Source organism: Oncorhynchus tshawytscha, linkage group LG32, assembly GCF_018296145.1.
Source record: "Oncorhynchus tshawytscha isolate Ot180627B linkage group LG32, Otsh_v2.0, whole genome shotgun sequence".
In the NCBI taxonomy this organism is placed as follows: Eukaryota; Metazoa; Chordata; class Actinopteri; order Salmoniformes; family Salmonidae; genus Oncorhynchus; species Oncorhynchus tshawytscha.
Window position 1 is genome coordinate 7,390,885 of NC_056460.1, and position 21,023 is coordinate 7,411,907.

Genomic DNA, 21,023 nt, shown 5'->3' on the forward strand with positions numbered 1-21,023 from the left:
TTTGTTAGTAGGCTGTGATTCGACGAGAGATTATCAGGCACCGCATCGATTTTATGCAACGCAGGACACGCTAGTTAACCCAGTAATATCATCAACCATGTGTAGTTAACTAGTGATTATGTGAGGTTGATTGTTTTTTTAATAAGTTAAGTTAAACGCTAGTTAGCAACTTACCTTGGCTTCTTGCTGCACTCGCATAACAAGTGGTCAGCCTGCCACGCAGTTTCCTCATGGAATGCAATGCAATCGGTGTCCAAAAAAGCTGATTACCGATTGTTATGAAAACTTGAAAATCGGCCCCAATTAAATCGGCCATGCCGATTAATCGTCGACCTCTAAATAGACTGAAAGACTGAAATGGTGTCCGTCTGTCGTATCATTATATCTTTGAGTATTACTGAGTGTCGGTAAATGTCCTTGTATCCACTGTCATGTCTGAATCATGTTGCTGGTTCTATTTTCAGACCAATAATAAGACTCCAAGTACCAGTGTTTGACTACCGAGAGACAGCCTGCCTCGGCTGCAATAACCCGTAATATCCCCCCATTACCTCTAAAAACCACACACACACACACGACAGACTCACCTCAGACTCTTTATAGTATCTCTCAGGGATCTCGTCATAGGCGATATCCACAAAACACACTTCCCTTTCCTGGTCTTTATTTTCACTGTCTGAGAAGATCTGAAAACAGACAAAAATTTCCCAGAGGTACAGTTAGTGATCTATGTTCCTCGGCATACACATCACAGACAAACTGAATTGGTCCACTCACACAGACAGCATCGTGAAGAAGGCGCAGCAGCGCCTCTTCAACCTCAGGAGGCTGAAGAAATTCGGCTTGTCACCAAAAGCACTCACAAACTTCTACAGATGCACAATCGAGAGCATCCTGGCGGGCTGTATCACCGCCTGGTACGGCAACTGCTCCGCCCACAACCGTAAGGCTCTCCAGAGGGTAGTGCGGTCTGCACAACGCATCACCGGGGGCAAACTACCTGCCCTCCAGGACACCTACACCACCGGATGTTACAGGAAGGCCATAAAGATCATCAAGGACAACAACCACCCGAGCCACTGCCTGTTCACCCCGCTATCATCCAGAAGGCGAGGTCAGTACAGGTGCATCAAAGCTGGGACCGAGAGACTGAAAAACAGCTTCTATCTCAAGGCCATCAGACTGTTAAACAGCCACCACTAACATTGAGTGGCTGCTGCAAACACACTGACTCAACTCCAGCCACTTTAATAATGGGAATTGATGGGAAATGATGTAAATATATCACTAGCCACTTTAAACAATGCTACCTAATATAATGTTACATACCCTACATTATTCATCTCATATGCATACATATATACTGTACTCTATATCTACTGCATCCTTATGTAATACATGTATCACTAGCCACTTTAACTATGCCACTTTGTTTACTTACTCATCTCATATGTATATACTGTACTCGATACCATCTACTGTATCTTGCCTATGCTGCTCTGTACCATCACTCATTCATATATCTTTATGTACATATTCTTTATCCCCTTACACTTGTGTCTATAAGGTAGTAGTTTTGGAATTGTTAGCTAGATTACTTGTTGGTTATTACTGCATTGTCGGAACTAGAAGCAAAAGCATTTCGCTACACTCGCATTAACATCTGCTAACCATGTGTATGTGACAAAATTTGATTTGATTGATTTGATTTGACTTCAGGCATCAACAACATCCTCTCTTCACAAAACTACACGGCTCACTGATATTGATTATGCCTCCCAAATCTTTGTGTTATCATTTGAGGCCCTGTTTGTTATTTGACGGAAGCTAGTCATTGTCCATTCTACTTCAGCCAGAGTGGTCAGAATATCCACAGGGTCAGATATTTGATTTGATTTATCATTGCCCATATTCACTAAGCATCTCATAGTAAGAGTGCTGATCCAGGAACAGTTTAGCCTTTTAGATCATTATGAATAAGATTACATGGACTGGGAGACCTGATCCTAGATCAGCACTACTACTCTGAGATGCTTGATACATACAGGCCCTGATCTTAGGTATTAGATTACGGACCACTTTACCTTAGGTGCTCCACTAGGCTACTGCAGGGACATGTCATTGTGCAACGCAGCCAGAAGGGAGCGCTCTAAGCTTGGTGTTGATTGACATCCACTGTACACAGACACACAGAGCGACAGACACACAGAGCGACAGACACACAGACACACAGACACACAGACACACAGACACACAGACAGACAGACACACAGACACACAGACAGACACACAGACACACAGACAGACACACAGACAGACACCTCATATATAGCCACAGGGCAAACAGACACCAATTAGCCACTCTCTGTTTCCATCTTAGGAGCTAGAGGTGTGTGTGAGTGAGAGAGTGCGTGTGAGACAGAGCTAGGCTCAGTTACAGAGAGGAATACTCCAGTATGCTAGGCCTAAGGGGATGAGTGAACGAATGCTCAGACAGGGCAGAGTGCAACATTTCAAAGTGTGTTTCAACGTCCATGTTCCACATCATGCTTCCAGCTAGCGGCGGATGTATTGGAAGTTGCAGAGTATATGGATAACTAGTGCAAGAATGTCAAGAAATAAGAACTTCACACCAGTGATCACACCGGAAGAGAGATGGGCTTCACGCTCGTAGCTGTGGGTGGGTATTGTAGCTACATATGGCCTTGCTGCCAAATATGATTATGAATCAGTCCAGTGGGAAGAACATGGCTGTGATGGTGCCACATTTATAATATATTTCTACCTTATTGAGGAATAATAACTACATAAAGAAAACTGTCAAATTATGTATGACCTAACAAATTAAATACCATATTTGGAAGCAATATGATCAGTAGATTTTTTTGGTTCAACTCATGTGCTATATTTGGACTAGTCTCCAATGCCAAAACTTCAAGATGCCCTATGGATTGGTAATGATTGCCTATGGGTATGCCCTATGGGTAGAGGAGGAAAGTTGGGTAGAGGAGGAAGGTTGGGTAGAGGAGGAAGGTTGGGTAGAGGGGAGAAGAAAGAGGGAGAAAGGACAAGGGAGGTGGAGGGAAGAAAGAGAGTGTGCAAGAATGAATGAAAACGAGCAAGTAAGAGGGAGAGAAAGAAACTATGCAACTGTCTAATGGTGAAGTCTCAAGGAGAAAGAGCGAGATAATGACAACCATAAACCATTAGGAACAGTATTTAAAGCAGTGGCTCTTCTCCAAGCCTAACGGCAGCCCTGCCCTGTCACGGTCTGCTACCTGATACGACAGTGGAATTGTCAATCACATCCTCTAACCACACCCTCCATTCTACAGACAGAATATGCAGTCTGCTCACACACAAACACTACTTCATTCACACACTGTCATTCATACAGACGCACTTCATTCACACGTGTATGGATGTACACACAGGCACGCACACAAACACAAACTGAATCCAAACAGACATTCAACCCCTTCTCGGTCAGGAAACGGGACTGTGACCGCGAAAACACACTTTTTACAACCTGACATTATCTTTCCGAACACCGTGAGCACAGAAACACATGGCTGTATATTATTTCACAAGTACAGCATCTTGTCAGAGAAGATTCTGAAATTCGGACCAGATTATACAGTGTTGTAAAAGATGCAGAGCTTGTGCTGCTGGTCAGCCCTGAAACTGCATTGTCCGTGGAAAGAGTCACATGGGAGCTTTTAGTGGAACTTGTGCGTGCAAACACATACGTCTGCATCTGTGTGTCTGTACGCGACACCAAATGTGTACTTGATATGTGCGCATGTGTAATATGACTCCAAGTGTGTATGTGTGCGAGTGTGTGTGCACGCACAGGGACACAGGCCAGCAGTTGTTAGAGACGAGAGGTAGGCTGGGGTCGGATTACAGATGTAGAGACCAGAGTGTCTGCCTTTTACATTCAGTCTGCCTAACTTCCTCTCCTTTACATTCAGTCTGCCTGGCATCCTCCCCTTTACATTCAGTTGGATATAGCATCCTCTCCTTTACATTCAGTTGGATATAACATCCTCTCCTTTACATTCAGTTGGATATAACATCCTCTCCTTTACATTCAGTCTGCCTAACCTCCTCTCCTTTACATTCAGTGTGATATAGCATCCTCTCCTTTACATTCAGTTGGATATAGCATCCTCTCCTTTACATTCAGTTGGATATAACATCCTCTCCTTTACATTCAGTTGGATATAACATCCTCTCCTTTACATTCAGTCTGCCTAACCTCCTCTCCTTTACATTCAGTGTGATATAGCATCCTCTCCTTTACATTCAGTCTGCCTAACATCCTCTCCTTTACATTCAGTGTGATATAGCATCCTCTCCTTTACATTCAGTCTGATATAGCATCCTCTCCTTTACATTCAGTCTGATATAGCATCCTCTCCTTTACATTCAGTCTGCCTAACATCCTCTCTTTTACATTCAGTCTGATATAGCATCCTCTCCTTTACATTCAGTCTGCCTAACCTCCTCTCTTTTACATTCAGTCTGATATAGCATCCTCTCCTTTACATTCAGTCTGCCTAACCTCCTCTCCTTTACATTCAGTCTGCCTCACATCCTCTCCTTTACATTCAGTCTGATATAACATCCTCTCCTTTACATTCAGTCTGATATAACATCCTCTCCTTTACATTCAGTCTGATATAACATCCTCTCCTTTACATTCAGTCTGCCTAACCTCCTCTCCTTTACATTCAGTCTGCCTAACTACCTCTCCTTTACATTCAGTCTGATATAGCATCCTCTCCTTTACATTCAGTCTGATATAACATCCTCTCCTTTACATTCAGTCTGCCTAACATCCTCTCTTTTACATTCAGTCTGCCTAACATCCTCTCCTTTACATTCAGTCTGATATAACATCCTCTCCTTTACATTCAGTCTGCCTAACATCCTCTCCTTTACATTCAGTCTGATATAACATCCTCTCCTTTACATTCAGTCTGATATAACATCCTCTCCTTTACATTCAGTCTGATATAACATCCTCTCCTTTACATTCAGTCTGATATAACATCCTCTCCTTTACATTCAGTCTGATATAGCATCCTCTCCTTTACATTCAGTCTGCCTAACCTCCTCTCCTTTACATTCAGTCTGATATAACATCCTCTCCTTTACATTCAGTCTGATATAACATCCTCTCTTTTAATTCAATCTGCCTCACATCCTCTTCTTTACATTCAGTCTGATATAACATCCTCTCCTTTACATTCAGTCTGCCTAACATCCTCTCTTTTACATTCAATCTGCATAACATCCTCTCCTTTACATTCAGTCTGATATAGCATCCTCTCCTTTACATTCAGTCTGCCTAACATCCTCTCCTTTACATTCAGTCTGATATAACATCCTCTCCTTTACATTCAGTCTGATATAACATCCTCTCCTTTACATTCAGTCTGATATAACATCCTCTCCTTTACATTCAGTCTGATATAACATCCTCTCCTTTACATTCAGTCTGATATAGCATCCTCTCCTTTACATTCAGTCTGATATAACATCCTCTCCTTTACATTCAGTCTGATATAACATCCTCTCCTTTACATTCAGTCTGATATAACATCCTCTCCTTTACATTCAGTCTGATATAACATCCTCTCCTTTACATTCAGTCTGATATAACATCCTCTCCTTTACATTCAGTCTGATATAACATCCTCTCCTTTACATTCAGTCTGATATAACATCCTCTCCTTTTTACATTCAGTCTGATATAACATCCTCTCCTTTACATTCAGTCTGATATAACATCCTCTCTTTTACATTCAGTCTGCCTAACCTCCTCTCCTTTACATTCAGTCTGATATAGCATCCTCACCTTTACATTCAGTCTGCCTAACCTCCTCTCCTTTACATTCAGTCTGATATAGCATCCTCTCTTCTACATTCAGTCTGCCTAACCTCCTCTCCTTTACATTCAGTCTGATATAGCATCCTCTCCTTTACATTCAGTCTGATATAACATCCTCTCCTTTACATTCAGTCTGATATAACATCCTCTCCTTTACATTCAGTCTGATATAACATCCTCTCCTTTACATTCAGTCTGATATAACATCCTCTCCTTTACATTCAGTCTGATATAACATCCTCTCCTTTACATTCAGTCTGATATAACATCCTCTCTTTTTACATCTGCAGGGCTTTCACTAACATTGTCTGTCCATGGAAGTGGGTCTCACACACGATAAATGACCAGACAGGTTGATGCCCGCCTACTCTCCCTTACGACATTGAGTGGATTTTTCTAAGGCCAAGACTGACAACTTCGTACACACACACACACACACACACACACACACACACACACACACGCTTACATAATAGCCGAGATATTGTTCTGTAGAGAAAGGAGTTTGTGAATTGGTAGAGAGAGAAGGACAGAGTATACATGAAATGGCCTCTTCAATTAGCAGAGCTGCACTTGGCAGACACTGAGGGGCCATAAGGCCCCTATTATGGAATGACTATCATACTGAAGGCCTCAGAGCAACACACACACGGTCTTCACTCACGTTGTCATTGCTGCCTTTGTTGTCCTCGTATTTCGTCTCTATGTGAATGGAGAACTTGGGCAAGAAAGAACACTGCAAAACAAAACCAACAGAAAAAAATGTCTCAGGTGAGATACTTGAAAATGGTGGAAAAACAACAGCTTTCACCTGAAATTGGTGTTTAGTTTCAGAATGGTTTGTGTGGCAGACACATTTAGTCTCTAGACTTCTTGTACCAATATCCCCACCAACTGATGCGTTTGGTTCTTTGTTCAGAAAAAGGGGAGATGAACGTATGGGAGTATGCTCGTGTCTGAGTGGTCTGTGGGTGGTGTGCATGTACCCCCCCCATGACTCACACACAGCCTTTTATTGCGCCTGAAACGGGCTCCGTCACTGTCAAAGCCATGTCTCCCCTCCAAACCCCCTTTCCCCTCCATCCTCTCCTCCTCTCTATATTAAGCCATATGACTCAGTTAGGTGGCATTTATCACTTTCAGAGGATTTGAAAATGCCACAGCTCAAAGGCTTTAGAAGTTTCAGACATTATGTAACAGGTGGCAGACGGTCATCGGTCTTAAACCCTTCAGACATAAAACACAGCTACGATAGAGTTTTATAATGGGTTGAAACCGATGTTGGTTCTGAACACTTTCTGTGAACTACCAGTGTATAAAGCATCATTTGTATGTATTATGGATCCCCATTAGCTGCCAAGGCAGCAGCTACTCTTCCTGGGTTACAGCAAAATTCAGGCAGTTATACAATATTAAAAACATTACAATTCGTCCATGTTGCTGCATTGAATGAGTCCGGACACCCCGCCCATTACTGGACTGCGGTGGCTCTCTTCACAGCTCTGTGACCAATCAAAAGGAAGAGATACTTACTGTGTACTCTAGAGAGGCAGGCGCAGGAGGGACGCGTGGAAGCAGAGAGGGGAGAAAACACAACACAGTTTAGGGCTTTTCAATGACGCGACAACACGGTAGCAACGCAGACAGGTTACGATGTGACACGAGAAACAACGCAGACAGGTTACGATGTGACACGAGAAACAACGCAGCTCACACATCCGGGGAAACGCTTGCTGAACCTTTTCCACGGTCTTTTGAAGGAAGCTTTTCTGGGAAATGGTGCTGACCCGACGGTCTAATAACGTCACGAGAATAATAGTCGGACATATGTTATTTCAAAACCAAATGGGAACCGGACAGAAACGTTGCCAGAATGTTCTCTTATAACATTTTTTGGGGGGGGGGTGGTCTGTGTGCACACTACAGTATAAGTAGCTAGCCTGGCCATGCTATAAGCTCAGTGCCACAGTAACTAGAATAGGTTGAGGTTAGCCCGGTGCATTTCCACTAGGGTTATGGTCGATACATGGTCAGAGTTCATTTCTGACCTAACACAAGCATTAGTGGTGCATGGTATGAATGGATCCTGGTTCTATAATGAGACGTCGGTGTTGAGCGTGCGCTCACCTGTGATGGTGTAGGGGTAGTAGTTCCAGGCCTTCTCTGTTACGTAGAAGATGTTGGGTACCACTGCTCGAGCCCAGCTGGGCAATTTACTGTAGATAGAGAGAGAGAGAGAAAAAGAGAGCGAGAGAGATGGCGATGAGAGAGAGGAGAAGAGACGGAGAGAGAGATGGAGAGAGAGGAGAAATGAAAAGCAAGAGAGGAGAGAGAGAGAGAGAGAGAGAGAGGAGAGATGGAAGAGAGGAGAAATGAAAAGCAAGAGAGGAGAAGAGAGAGAGAGAGAGAGAGAGAGAGAGGAGAGAGGAGGAGAGAGATGAGAGAGAGATGGAAGAGAGAGGAGAAATGAAAAGCAAGAGAGGAGGAGAGAGAGAGAGAGGAGAGAGAGAGGGAGAAGGAGAGAGGAGAGAGAGGGAGAGATGAGAGAGAGATGGAAGAGAGAGGATAAATGAAAAGCAAGAGAGGAGGAGAGAGAGAGAGGGATAAGGAGAGAGAGAGGGAGAAGGAGAGAGGAGAGAGAGATGAGAGAGATGGAAGAGAGGAGAAATGAAAAGCAAGAGAGGAGAAGAGATTCATCATGTCTGATTAATTGGAGCCATCATCATTTCTAAAGTTGGAGTGGTTTCTCTTCCTTCCTTGTTTCCTTCTCAAGGTGAGTGGGCGTGTTACAAAAGAAGCTTGAAAATTAATCTAGGAACATTGAAAAAGATGACGAGAGACAGCAGCACTTAACAGAGCCGTCTATAGCCTCACGACACTGCCTCAATGGGTTTGGGTTTTTTATTACAATGACAAGGTTCGGTGGGAGAGGTTGAGCTCTCTTTTTCAGAGAGTTGCAGTTGCACCGAAACACACAAGCCTTGGCAGGGAAGGCTGAAGGGGACATTCACTCAAAGGCTCTAGTGAGTTTCCACGTTGTGGCATAGAGATTGGTGTGCGTGTGTGTGTGAGAGAGAGAGTGCATGTAAGCCTCCAATCTCTAATAAAAGCTGTAGAAATTCAATTTTCTTTGATCACACATCGATAGAGAAGTCAGCTACATGACTGAGTGCGTGGCGACAGCTGATATGAAAAGAAACAAAACGCCAAAGAAATGTTGACAGGCCGACTATTCACAGCCTGTCCCCCAAAAGCAAATGACTGTCACTCCAACTGCTCATCGTCTCTCATTCTTCTTTTAAAATAGTCCCTCGTGCCCGTCCACACATTGGCACGTCACACTGCGCCCGCCAAGCTCTGAAAGCGGTGGTAAGGTATCGCTATCCCCACACCCCACAGTATTTAAAGACTCTGGCAGGGAAACCAGTCATTTGCGCTTAAGTTCGGAAAGTGTGGACTAGTGTGTGTGTGTGTGTGTGTGTGTGCCCGCAAAGTTAACCCACTCATTTTATTCCATCACAAAATTAACTATCCGATTCAATGTGTAAATGAAGACCATTGAAATAATGAATTCCTAAATTCATGTTTAAGTTAAGAGGTTATTCAAGCCAGAACAATAATCTAGCAAATCAGAAAGGTGATTGAGTGCTGGGGACCATGACGCAATGCCCACTGGCTTCAATTTCCTGCTTGCTTTGAAATGTTAGGGCCAATGTATTTGCATTAAATAAATCACATCTGTCCTGTTCTTGTTGTGATGCACGAGACATAACTGGCCCTAACCTAAATGGTCTTCTATTCCACTTAGAATGTTCTTCTCATCTTCAAACCATTTTCCATGACATTTATGTTTTCCCGACAGAAAGGCCTTGGTTTGCACGGAGGGTTGAGAAGAGCTGGCGGATTCAGTGCGTCCTAGGAGTAGTCTCTCCCTCCCACGTTCTCCTCTCTCTCTCTCGCTCTCTCTCTCTCTCCCTCCCTCCTTACATAAGGCAGACACCTGGTTCACTAAGCCTGAGATGGATGTTTATGGAGAGGTTGCACTTGTAGTCAACATGGACACACACACACACACACACACACACGGCTGAAAGGCACCCATCTGCTGTCAAGAACTAGAGCAGCGGGGAGTGTGTTTAAGAGGTGGTAGGGGCTTAGGTAACTGCAGCCGTGGTTGCACAATGAGTGGCGAGTTAACATATGCACACACACACACACACACTGTCCCTGCTGTTGCTCAACCTCACTAGATAATTCCCTCATCGTCATACTGTGTCCCCTGATGTACTGAGTCACCATTAAGACAGTACTTCACATGTTCACCTCTTCTCTTACAATAATGAAAGGTGACGGTTTTCCTCCTGGGAGTTGGGTAGTGACAAATTGTTATGATCGTAATACTGTAGTCTATAGCCAGTCCTTATTCAAACTGTACGTGATGTATTCCCATGACAGATTCAAGCAGGACGGACTGTCATAAGACCTGACCCAAGGATGTGTCGTTTTGAAGAGCCTGCAGCAGGTTTTTTATGATCATGTTAAAATATATCTCCTTCTGAATATGCATGTCTCTCTCTCTTGCTCTCCCTCCCCTCCTATGTCCCTCTGTTCCCCTCCTTCCCCCGGTCTCTCCCCCTCTCTCTCTCCTGTGTCCCTCTGTTCCCCTCCTTCCCCCGGTCTCTCTCTCTCTCCTGTGTCCCTCTGTTCCCCTCCTTCCCCCGGTCTCTCCCCCTCTCTCTCTCCTGTGTCCCTCTGTTCCCCTCCTTCCCCCGTCTCTCTCTCCCTGTGTCCCTCTGTTCCCCCGGTCTCCCTCTCTCTCTCCCTGTGTCCCTCTGTTCCCCCGCTCCCTCTCTCTCCCTGTTCCCCTCCTTCCCCCGCTCTCTCTCTCTCCTGTGTCCCTCCTTCCCCCACTCGCTCCCTCTCCCTCTCCTGTGTCCCTCCTTCCCCCACTCTCTCTCTCTCTCTCTCCTGTGTTCCCCTCCTTCCCCCACTCTCTCTCTCCTGTGTCCCTCTGTTCCCCTCCTTCCCCACTCTCTCTCTCCTGTGTCCCTCTGTTCCCCTCCTTCCCCCACTCTCTCTCTCCTGTGTCCCTCTGTTCCCCTCCTTCCCCCGCTCTCTCTCTCCTGTGTCCCTCTGTTCCCCTCCTTCCCCCGCTCTCCCTCTCTCCTGTGTCCCTCCTTCCCCCACTCGCTCTCTCTCCTGTGTCCCTCTGTTCCCCTCCTTCCCCCCCTCTCTCTCTCCTGTGTCCCTCTGTTCCCCTCCTTCCCCCACCCTCTCTCTCCTGTGTCCCTCTGTTCCCCTCCTTCCCCCGCTCTCTCTCTCCTGTGTCCCTCTGTTCCCCTCCTTCCCCCGCTCTCTCTCTCCCTGTGTCCCTCTGTTCCCCTCCTTCCCCCACTCTCTCTCTCTGTGTCCCTCCTTCCCCACTCGCTCTCTCTCTCCTGTGTCCCTCTGTTCCCCTCCTTCCCCACCCTCTCTCTCCTGTGTCCCTCTGTTCCCTCCTTCCCCCGTTCTCTCCTGTGTCCTTCCCCTCCTTCCCCCGCTCTCCTCTCTCTCCTGTGTCCCTCCTTCCCCCACTCTCTCTCTCCTGTGTCCCTCTGTTCCCCTCCTTCCCCCACCCTCTCTCTCCTGTGTCCCTCTGTTCCCCTCCTTCCCCCGCTCTCTCTCTGTGTCCCTCTGTTCCCCTCCTTCCCCGCTCTCCCTCTCTCCTGTGTCCCTCCTTCCCCACTCGCTCTCTCTCTCTCTCCTGTGTCCCTCTGTTCCCCTCCTTCCCCCACTCTCTCTCTCCTGTGTCCCTCTGTTCCCCTCCTTCCCCCACCCTCTCTCCTGTGTCCCTCTGTTCCCCTCCTTCCCCCGCTCTCTCTCTCCTGTGTCCCTCTGTTCCCCTCCTTCCCCCGTCCTCTCTGTGTCCCCTGTTCCCTCCTTCCCCCCTCTCCTGTGTCCCTCCTTCCCCCACTCGCTCTCTCTCTCTCCTGTGTCCCTCTGTTCCCCTCCTTCCCCCACCCTCTCCTGTGTCCCTCTGTTCCCCTCCTTCCCCCGCTCTCTCTCCTGTGTCCCTCTGTTCCCCTCCTTCCCCCGCTCTCCCTCTCTCTCCTGTGTCCCTCCTTCCCCACTCGCTCTCTCTCTCTCTGTGTCCCTCTGTTCCCCTCCTTCCCCCACTCTCTCTCTCCTGTGTCCCTCTGTTCCCCTCCTTCCCCCACCCTCTCTCCTGTGTCCCTCTGTTCCCCTCCTTCCCCGCTCTCTCTCTCCTGTGTCCCTCTGTTCCCCTCCTTCCCCCGCTCTCTCTCTCCTGTGTCCCTCTGTTCCCCTCCTTCCCCCACTCTCTCTCCTGTGTCCCTCTGTTCCCCTCCTTCCCCCACTCTCTCTCTCCTGTGTCCCCCTGTTCCCCTCCTTCCCCCGCTCTCTCTCTCCTGTGTCCCTCTGTTCCCCTCCTTCCCCCGCTCTCCCTCCTCTCCTGTGTCCCTCCTTCCCCACTCGCCCTCTCTCTCTCCTGTGTCCCTCTGTTCCCCTCCTTCCCCCACCCTCTCTCTCCTGTGTCCCTCTGTTCCCCTCCTTCCCCCACTCTCTCTCTCCTGTGTCCCTCTCCTTCCCCCTCTCCCTCCTGTGTCCCTCTGTTCCTCCCCTGGTCTCTCTCTCTCCCTCTCTCTCCTTCGTCCCTCTGTTCCCCTCCTTCCACCTCTCTCTCACTCTCTCTCTCTCTCTCTCTCTCCCTTTGTCTCCCTCTCTAGGATGAGCTGTACAGCAGGGCAGACCCTGCTGACTCAGCACCTTTAGGTCCCGGGCATCCTGACCGCTGACACAGGTATTTGCGATGAAATCTAGCTCTCTCTGTCCGTAGATCCTGCACTTAGGAAGTTTCTGTCCTTGGATGCTCAGCGATGCGCTGGGAAGGTCACGCACGCACGCACACACGCACGGCTGAGAGCCAAGAAGTGAAGGGGGAGTATTGTGTGTTGCACAGCTGTGAGGGCTAAGTAACTCGGGGCAACGCGACAGCAGCAGTCTGCCATGCGAAGCCTCGAGTGTGTGAGGAACAACACTGTCGGTGTTCCAAATGGCACCCTATTCCCTACATAGTGCCCTAAACCTATAGATGATGATGATGATGGGGCCCCCCCCCCCGGGGTTTTATTTTCAGTAGAAGAGCAGCCCCCACATCTTGTTTTGGCGTACAACCCTTGACCACAGATCTCAGATTGTACCTTTAACGCGGGTGGATGACGGCCACTCACCTGTTGAGGTAGACACGTTTCTCAGTGAACTGACCCTGACCGTGGGCGGGGTCCTCAAACGGTTCATTCTGGACCACCTCCACCCCTTCGCCGCGGTCACTCTGCTCATGGCTGTGTTTGCTGATCATATATAGCTGACCAATCCTGTACTGGAGAGAACAGAGGGAGACAATGTTTAGGGTACGACCGCCGACATGAACACGCTCCGTTTAACAAAGGGAATTAAATACAGCTGATCCGAGTCAAATGGAGGAAACTGAGAGGTGGACCCGACCGTGACGTGAACATTAACAGGCGTGACTAGGAAGAGCACGCGTGGATTCTAAAACAGTGCCTTCGGAAAGTACTTTTTCTACATTTCGTTGTGTTGCGAAGTGGGATTCAAATGGATTGAAATGTCATTTCTTTGTCAAAGATTGTGTAATGTCAGAAAATAAAAATAAAACACAAAAAATTTAAATAAACACTTGATTACTTTTTCCTTCTTCTTCTCTCTATTGTGTTATCGACTGTATGTTTGTTTATGTGTAACTCTGTTGTTGTTTGTGTCGCACTGCTTTGCTTTATCTCGGCCAGGTCGCAGAGAACTTGTTCTCAACTGGCCTACCTGGTTAAATAATAATAATAATCAAGTATTCAACCCCGAGTCAACACATGTGAGAATCACCTTTGGTAGCCATTACAACGGTGTCTGAGAGCTTTGCAAACCTGGATTGTACAATATTTGCCCATATTTTTTTTTACATATTCAAGCTCTGTTAAGTTGGCTGTTGATCATTTCTACACAGCCATTTTCCACGTCTTGCCATAGATTTTCAAGCCGATTTAAGTCAAAACTGTAACCAGGCCACTCAAACATTCTTGGCAAGTAACTCCAGTGTATATTTGGCCTTGTGTTTTCGGTTATTGTCCTGCTGAAAGGTGGATTTGTCTGGAGGAAACAGAGAGGGGGACCAGACCAGAGAAGGGTTAGGCTTATGCCAGCATCATGAACATGTTCAGCAACAGAATAAAACAAATAAGAGAGAGTTCAACCGACAACCACACAGCAATGTAAACGGAAACCACACAGATATGATCATCTCCTATGACACGTCAACACCAGATAAATGACGGTTTCTGTTTTTGTGAGCTTTAAAAAAAAATAATAATAAAATAAACGGTCACAAATGCTTTATTAAAACAGTTGAGTTTGAGGTAGATTTCATTTCACCCTTCAGGATGTCAACCACCAACACTTTGAAGTCATTGTTTTCAGGGCTCTTGCCCTTTCCTTTGAAGGGGACTAGAAAGAAAGACCACCAGTGAAGTGCTTCTGAGACTTCCTGACCAATCTATTGAGGCTTTAATAATTCAGGGTTAATCCACAAAGACTGGCTTTTGATCAGAGCTTCTATCCCAGAGCAAGAGACAAAGGATGGAAAGAGAAGAGGTGGGAGGGGGTAGGGAGAGCGAGGAAAGGACAGCGAGAGAGAGGAGGGTGGGGCTGGGAAAGGAGTGGAAAGATACAGAGGGAAAGAGAGGGGGCAGAGAGGTTGGGAGAAGAGGGAAGGCATTAGAAAGACAAAAGATAAAGATTGGAAGAGGATTGAGAAAAAGAGCCGGCAGAGAGAGAGAGAATGAATGAGGAACCAGGATTGAGAGAGAGAGAGAATGAAGAACCAGGTTTGAGAGAGAGAGAGAATGAAGAACCAGGATTGAGAGAGAGAGAGAGAGAGAGAATGAAGAACCAGGATTGAGAGAGAATGAAGAACCAGGATTGGCAGAGAGAGAGAATGAATGAACCAGGATTGGCAGAGAGAGAGAGAGAGAGAGAGAGAGAATGAATGAATGAATGAAGAACCAGGATTGGCAGAGAGAGAGAGAGGATGAATGAAGTACCAGGATTGGCAGAGAGAGTGGATGAATAAAGAACCAGGATTGGCAGAGAGAGAGAGAGGATGATAAATGGAGGGAAAGAGAGATAAGACATCCAGGAGAGCGAGGGAGAAGCTGGAGAGCGGCAGCACGAGAAAAAGTGGAGGAGAGGTAGAGGACATGCTGAGATGATACTGAACGACGCTAATCCTCTTATCTGTGGCCAGCTGAGAACAAGTGAAGCCCTCCACTCATCCCCTGCTGAGTCACTCCTCTACCGCATCCCCCTCTCCACTCATCCTCCACGCATGACCTGCCAGGCTGCTGCTCAGTAAAGCGTTGGGGAAGAGGAGAGGAGGAACAGGGGAAAAGGGAAGAAGAGATGGGGATAGCAGTGGAAGAGGGGGTTGAGGTTTCTAACTTTTCCATCAGCCTTGGTGCTTAAAGGTGTTGAGGAAGCTGAAGGATTGACCCCAAAAGCCCAAAATGGTGTCAAAGATCACCAAGGGTCCTCGAGTGTCACAGTTTTCAGGATGCATAAGGCAGCACGCGCACACACACACACACACACACACACACACACTGCCCAACAACAATCATCTGAAAGTTTGTCACATTGCAGTAGAAGCCACTTTGTCCAGCTCCTTAAACTACAACCACTTCCCACCCTCCATTCTGTGACCTCCACGGTCAGCTGGTTTCTCCTTTAACCTTGCAAAAATTGGAGACTGCACCGGAATGACTCCCTCCATTCCTCACCAGCCGGAACCCAAGGTCTCCCAGGGGCTATGGAGAGTGAGCTTGAGTCAGAAATGGATGCCTCAGCACAAAAGTGCACTCAGGAACCACCTACAGTAGCACATTGCTGCACATTGCAGCCCGAGATGCAATCAATTATTAAGACCGGTGTCGCCCGCATGGGTGAGACATGTCACAGACAGGGTGGATGGGGGACACTGCCATGTCATCATCCAAGGCCAGGAGTAGGAAAGCAGTCCTGGCTGGATGTCTAACAGGAACACAGAGAATCCTCGGAGAGGATGTCCATCTTAATGAGTGGATTGACACACTTGTGTGGCTTTAGCTCAATCCCCTCTTTCTGCCGATATAAAGTTTGAGTTTATTCCATAACGTGGAGCTTGTGAAAGCGGTCTTTTTCTACACGCTAGTTCTACAAACTAGTAGTCGTCACCACCATCGAAAGGGGAGACTCTCACGAACATGAATGTGTCGGTTGTTCTGCTTTACGACGCACACAAGCATCATACAGGTCCTCTGAAGGGAACCCATTACCGGGCTGTAAAAATGGCAAAAAGTGAATAGGGGGTAAAATGTGCCACAAATAATGTGCCCAAACATGGGTAATTTCTTTTTAATACAATCCCTGATCTCTCTCAGATATAGGACAGACACTTCAATTTTTGGATTGTCTGTTTTTGTCATGTACAAAAATGTGCTATTTTCAATGCGCTTCTATGGGTTATAGTAGTAAAGGGCCAAATTCAATGTTTCAAATATATATATTTTTTTATATATATTTTTTTTTATACCTTCAGGGCCTTAAAATTCAAAATCAAATGGATAAATTATTCATTTTACGATCTTAAAACAATTCCATATGTAAACTTAGTATATATTGCAATCTACGGGGCTTAGACCTACAGGAGTTTGGGCGACTGACTTCATATGGCCCAAACTGGAGAAGTACAGTAGGAAAAGTGGGTAGGGCCTACAGTGAACACCATTCAGGTATGTGGACACCTGCTTGTCGAACATCTAATTCCAAAATCATGGGCATTAATATGGAGTTGGTCCCCCCTTTGCTACTATAACAGCTTCCACTTGATTTTTGAACATTGCTGTGGGGACTTGCTTCCATTCAGCCACAAGAACATTAGTGTGGTAGGGCACTGATTTTGGGCGATTAGGCCTGGCTTGCAGTCGGCGTTCCAATTCATCCCAAAGGTTTTCGATGGGGTTGAAGTCAGGGCTCTGTATAGGCCAGTCAAGTTCTTCCAGATCAATCTCGACAAACCATTTCTGTATGCACAGACCATTATTCCTCCTCCAAGCTTTACAGTTGGCGCTATTCATTGGGGCAGGCAGCATTCTCATGGCATCTGCCAAACCCAGATTCGTCCACCGGACTTGCCAGATGGTGAAGCATGATTCATCACTCCAGAGACAGGTTTCCACTGCTTCAGAGTCCAATGGCGACATGCTTTACACCACTCCAGCCGATGCTTGGCATTGCGCATGGTGATCTTAGGCTTGTGTGTGGCTGCTCGGCCATGGAAACCCATTTCATGAAGCTTCTGACGAACAGTTCTTGAATTGACGTTGCTTCCAGGCAGTTTGGAACTCAGTAGTGAGTGTTGTGAGGACAGATCATCTTGACACGCTACGCACTTCAGCGGTCCCGTTCCGTGAGCTTGTGTGGCTTACCACTTCGAAGATGAGCCATTGTTCCACTTCACAATAACAACACTTACAGTTGACTAGGGCAGCTCTAGCAGGGCAGTCACTGGACTCTTCAGTAAGGCCATTCTACTGCCAATGTCAGTCTAAAGAGATTGCATGGCTGTGTGCTCGATTTTATACGTCTGTCAGCGACAGGTGTGGCTAGAATCCACTAATTTGAAGGTTGCCCACATACTTTTGTACATACAGAAGTATCATACCCCCACAAAAATACTAACCTCCCCTGTTTTTGTAATGGTGAGAGGACGGCATGTCTTGGGGGTATGATATTTGTGCGTCTCACTTTCTCACTCATTCACGATTCATTCAGGATTATCCGTAATCATGTGTTTAGAAGAGCTTATTTATAATAAAAGTGATTTCAAAATGACAATACATTATTTACCATTCATTTCCTCTATCCGGCACAAAATAATCTGTAATGCAACAAAACAAAACAGAAAACCCACCCAAGAAGTTCGTAGAGATACAAGCTTGATGTAGTCATTATGTGCTAGGAATATGGGACCCAATACTTAACTTTGTACTACTTTAATACACATACATATTTGTGACTTTGTCCCAATACATTTGGTTTCCTAAAATGGGGGGAAGACGATGTACAAAAAGTGCTGTAATTTCTAAACGGTTCATCTGATATGGATGGAAATACGCCTCAGATGAAAGTTCTCACAACAAAACATACTTCATTAAACTGTTGACAGCCCCTCTCACTGTGTTCTCAAGAAAGGAATGAAGGAGAGAGGGGAGGAGATGGAAACGCATGGTGGTGAGAGATTCTGTAGCTAAAAAGGGTAATGTGTCAGCCTATTAATTATGAGAATATAATGCGCTATTACCGAGGCTATTCAAAATCAAATACAAATTCACTATACTTGTAGGCGAACTACGTAAGCTGCCCTGCACAATCAGTGAACCAACAGCATTGCCTAGGCCTCTCCTTTTTCTCCCAGACTCACGGATAAAAAGTTTGGAGCTTAGCATAAGGTAACGAGTCCATCCATGTGCAGCTCATCATAGAGAGTGAAGGAGAGTGATGTACTGGACCATACGCACCACCCTCTGTAGTGCCTTGCAGTCAGAGGCCGAGCAATTGCCGTACCTGGCAGTGATGCAACCAATCATTATTTTAATTGCTTTTTTTGGGGGGAGCTTGTGCTTATATATAGGCCTATGCGTATGCATAAGCTCTAATATGTATGTGGATATTTTGAATGAATCATTACCTTAGAAAGCGCTGTCCATTTCATTGTGTTAGGCTTTGAAACAACATCCACAACGACCATGTTTCCCCCTCAGTTCAACCTGTTGAACTTCTTTCTTCAAATTGATCAAAATCACAGTGAGGTGAGCTTTAAAAGCACATTCTGTTTTGATGATACTTATTTGATGTGATTTTCCATTTCACTTGCATTGACGTCAGAGTGGCTCGAAGGACAAAAGAGCCTCGAGTGCCAGGCCATTAGCGACCTGATGATCATTAGCAAGTTGGGTACTGCCAACATATGTCCAGAGTGCATAAGAGGAGAAAACCGGGACTCAACGGTCATGTGGAATTTTACTACAGTCAGGGACTCATGATGACTGCCAGTGTGGTGGCAATATGGTCACCGCAAACAGCCCTAGTGATAACCTTTGTTGACGAGAGGCAGCAGTTTCAAAATACAGAGAGAGCGAGAATACAGTATTTTGTATTGGTTGAATGAGCCATTGTCCATGTTCTCATTTGAAACAGTGATGAGGGGCAGGGGATCAATGTTGAACCAGAGGAGGCTGGTGGGAGAGATATAGTAGGACAGGCTGGAATGGAATAGACGGAAAGGTGTCAAAAAATGTAAAACACATGGCTTCCATATGTTTGATGCCGCTCCTGCGCTCTCCGCCCACCAGCCACCACTGGTTTGAATTATTAACTGAGAAAAAGCAGTGGTGTTCGCAGGCTAGTTGGAAATGTTTGCAGGACAAACAACGCTTGGCACTGATCGCTTGGAGCGCTTCAACAGTCCACAGAATTTGCGTTAAAACATACGCTACTTGATCAAACCCACATAATCCAGGATGTGTCCCAAATCCCTATAGTGTACCCCTATGGGCCCTGGTCACAAGTAGTGCACTATATAGGGAATAGGTTGCCATTTGGAACACACACACCCTAGTTTCTTTGGCATCTGTGCACTCTTAGGAGATGTGAAGAATAAAGATGAATCAAAAGCTTCAAAAAGCAGAAGAGGCCCAACCACCATCCTGGCCTGCTTATGCAGTTTGCCTGATGGCAACGCAACTGACAGCACTGGCCCTGTTAGTCTCGGTCACTGAACAACAGCTTCATCAATACGGCTACAGATTAGAATGCTGCTGCTCGGTCAATACCATTTATTCAAAAAACAACCGGGCTTGGCAATACCTTTATACCAAGGTATGATCTAGGCCAAGATAGTTTGTTAGTAGACGTCAGGTTTATGTTCAGGGTGACCTGACCAGGATACACTATGGGATCGGGTTGTGGAGTATGACGTTAGCCTACGGGCTAAGGGCTAACCAGGAGTGTTCCTGACAATGTGACTTGACCAGAAAAAGCTGCCCGGTCGTGTGGCCTACACTACTTCTCAGACAACCACAGTCCGAGTGGCCAGAGATATGAATAAACAAAAGCGGCATTTTCCCCTTCAAAATTTCCCCACGGGGACAATAAAGTCAGTAAGTAAGTATAAAACCGCAACAATCGATGGTGGCTAGTATCAGAATTCCCCTGGTGAGTATGTACGGTCGATGAGGCACGCTTCGCCCAGGAAGCCATTTATGCTGAGCCCCGAGGCAGACAAAGTGGTGCATATATCATTGTACAAGCCTTCGCCTTGGTCGGAGAGAGGGAAGTGAGAGGCTGGGGGCGATAAAAGAGGGAGGGGAGAGTGGAGGAATCCTACCCGGAGATTATCTCCACCCGTTATTCTATTTGGACGTTGCTCATCAAACACACGGGGCCTCCAGCTCTAAAGCTTCTTCACAAATAGACGTGCTAAAAGCGGTAGCCGGCGAGCGCTAGCTGCATTGTTTTTAATTGGGTGTGGAAACGGACGCTTGGCCCAGAGCCAACCGCTTCTTCTTCCCCCGTTTCTGAACATCTAATGGAAAAAAAGTAAACGCAGAACGATTCATTTTGGGCCTCGAGATGAACGGAAGACTTGGTGCACTAATATGTTTAAACACCACAACAGCTGTAAGGCACACTTGTGATGCATCTAGAATAGCCTACACAAAAAGGCTATAAAGAGTTGCTAGTGTCATTGTTGACATGGCAAATAATGTTGCAAAAGATGGCGTCTTACAGTTGCTGAATACTAATGAATCTTTTATTTTTTTATTTAAAAAAACCAAAATATGTATCCGTCTGTGTATATTGCCGAAAGTCACGGAAAGCACTGGAAGACTAGCCTACAAAGTAGGCGATCAGTGAACCCTCTTTCCACGAACCCAATTATGAAACGCCACCTACACCTCTAGTCTTTGCCCCTCTGGATCACACTAACGCTAATAGCTACGCTAATTGCGCTGTTCCA

General features: G+C 46.2%; 1 protein-coding gene across 1 annotated transcript in view; it reads right to left on the bottom strand.

The window, feature by feature from the left end:
• The window catches only part of LOC112230353 (cytoplasmic phosphatidylinositol transfer protein 1), a 74,424-nt gene that overhangs the window by 6,972 nt on the left and 46,429 nt on the right, over positions 1-21,023 (bottom strand). Inside the window, 5 exon segments of the mRNA XM_024396604.2 lie at positions 588-686; positions 6,564-6,635; positions 7,433-7,440; positions 8,027-8,115; positions 13,129-13,277. Of these exon segments, the coding sequence (XP_024252372.2) occupies positions 588-686; positions 6,564-6,635; positions 7,433-7,440; positions 8,027-8,115; positions 13,129-13,277 (417 nt within the window).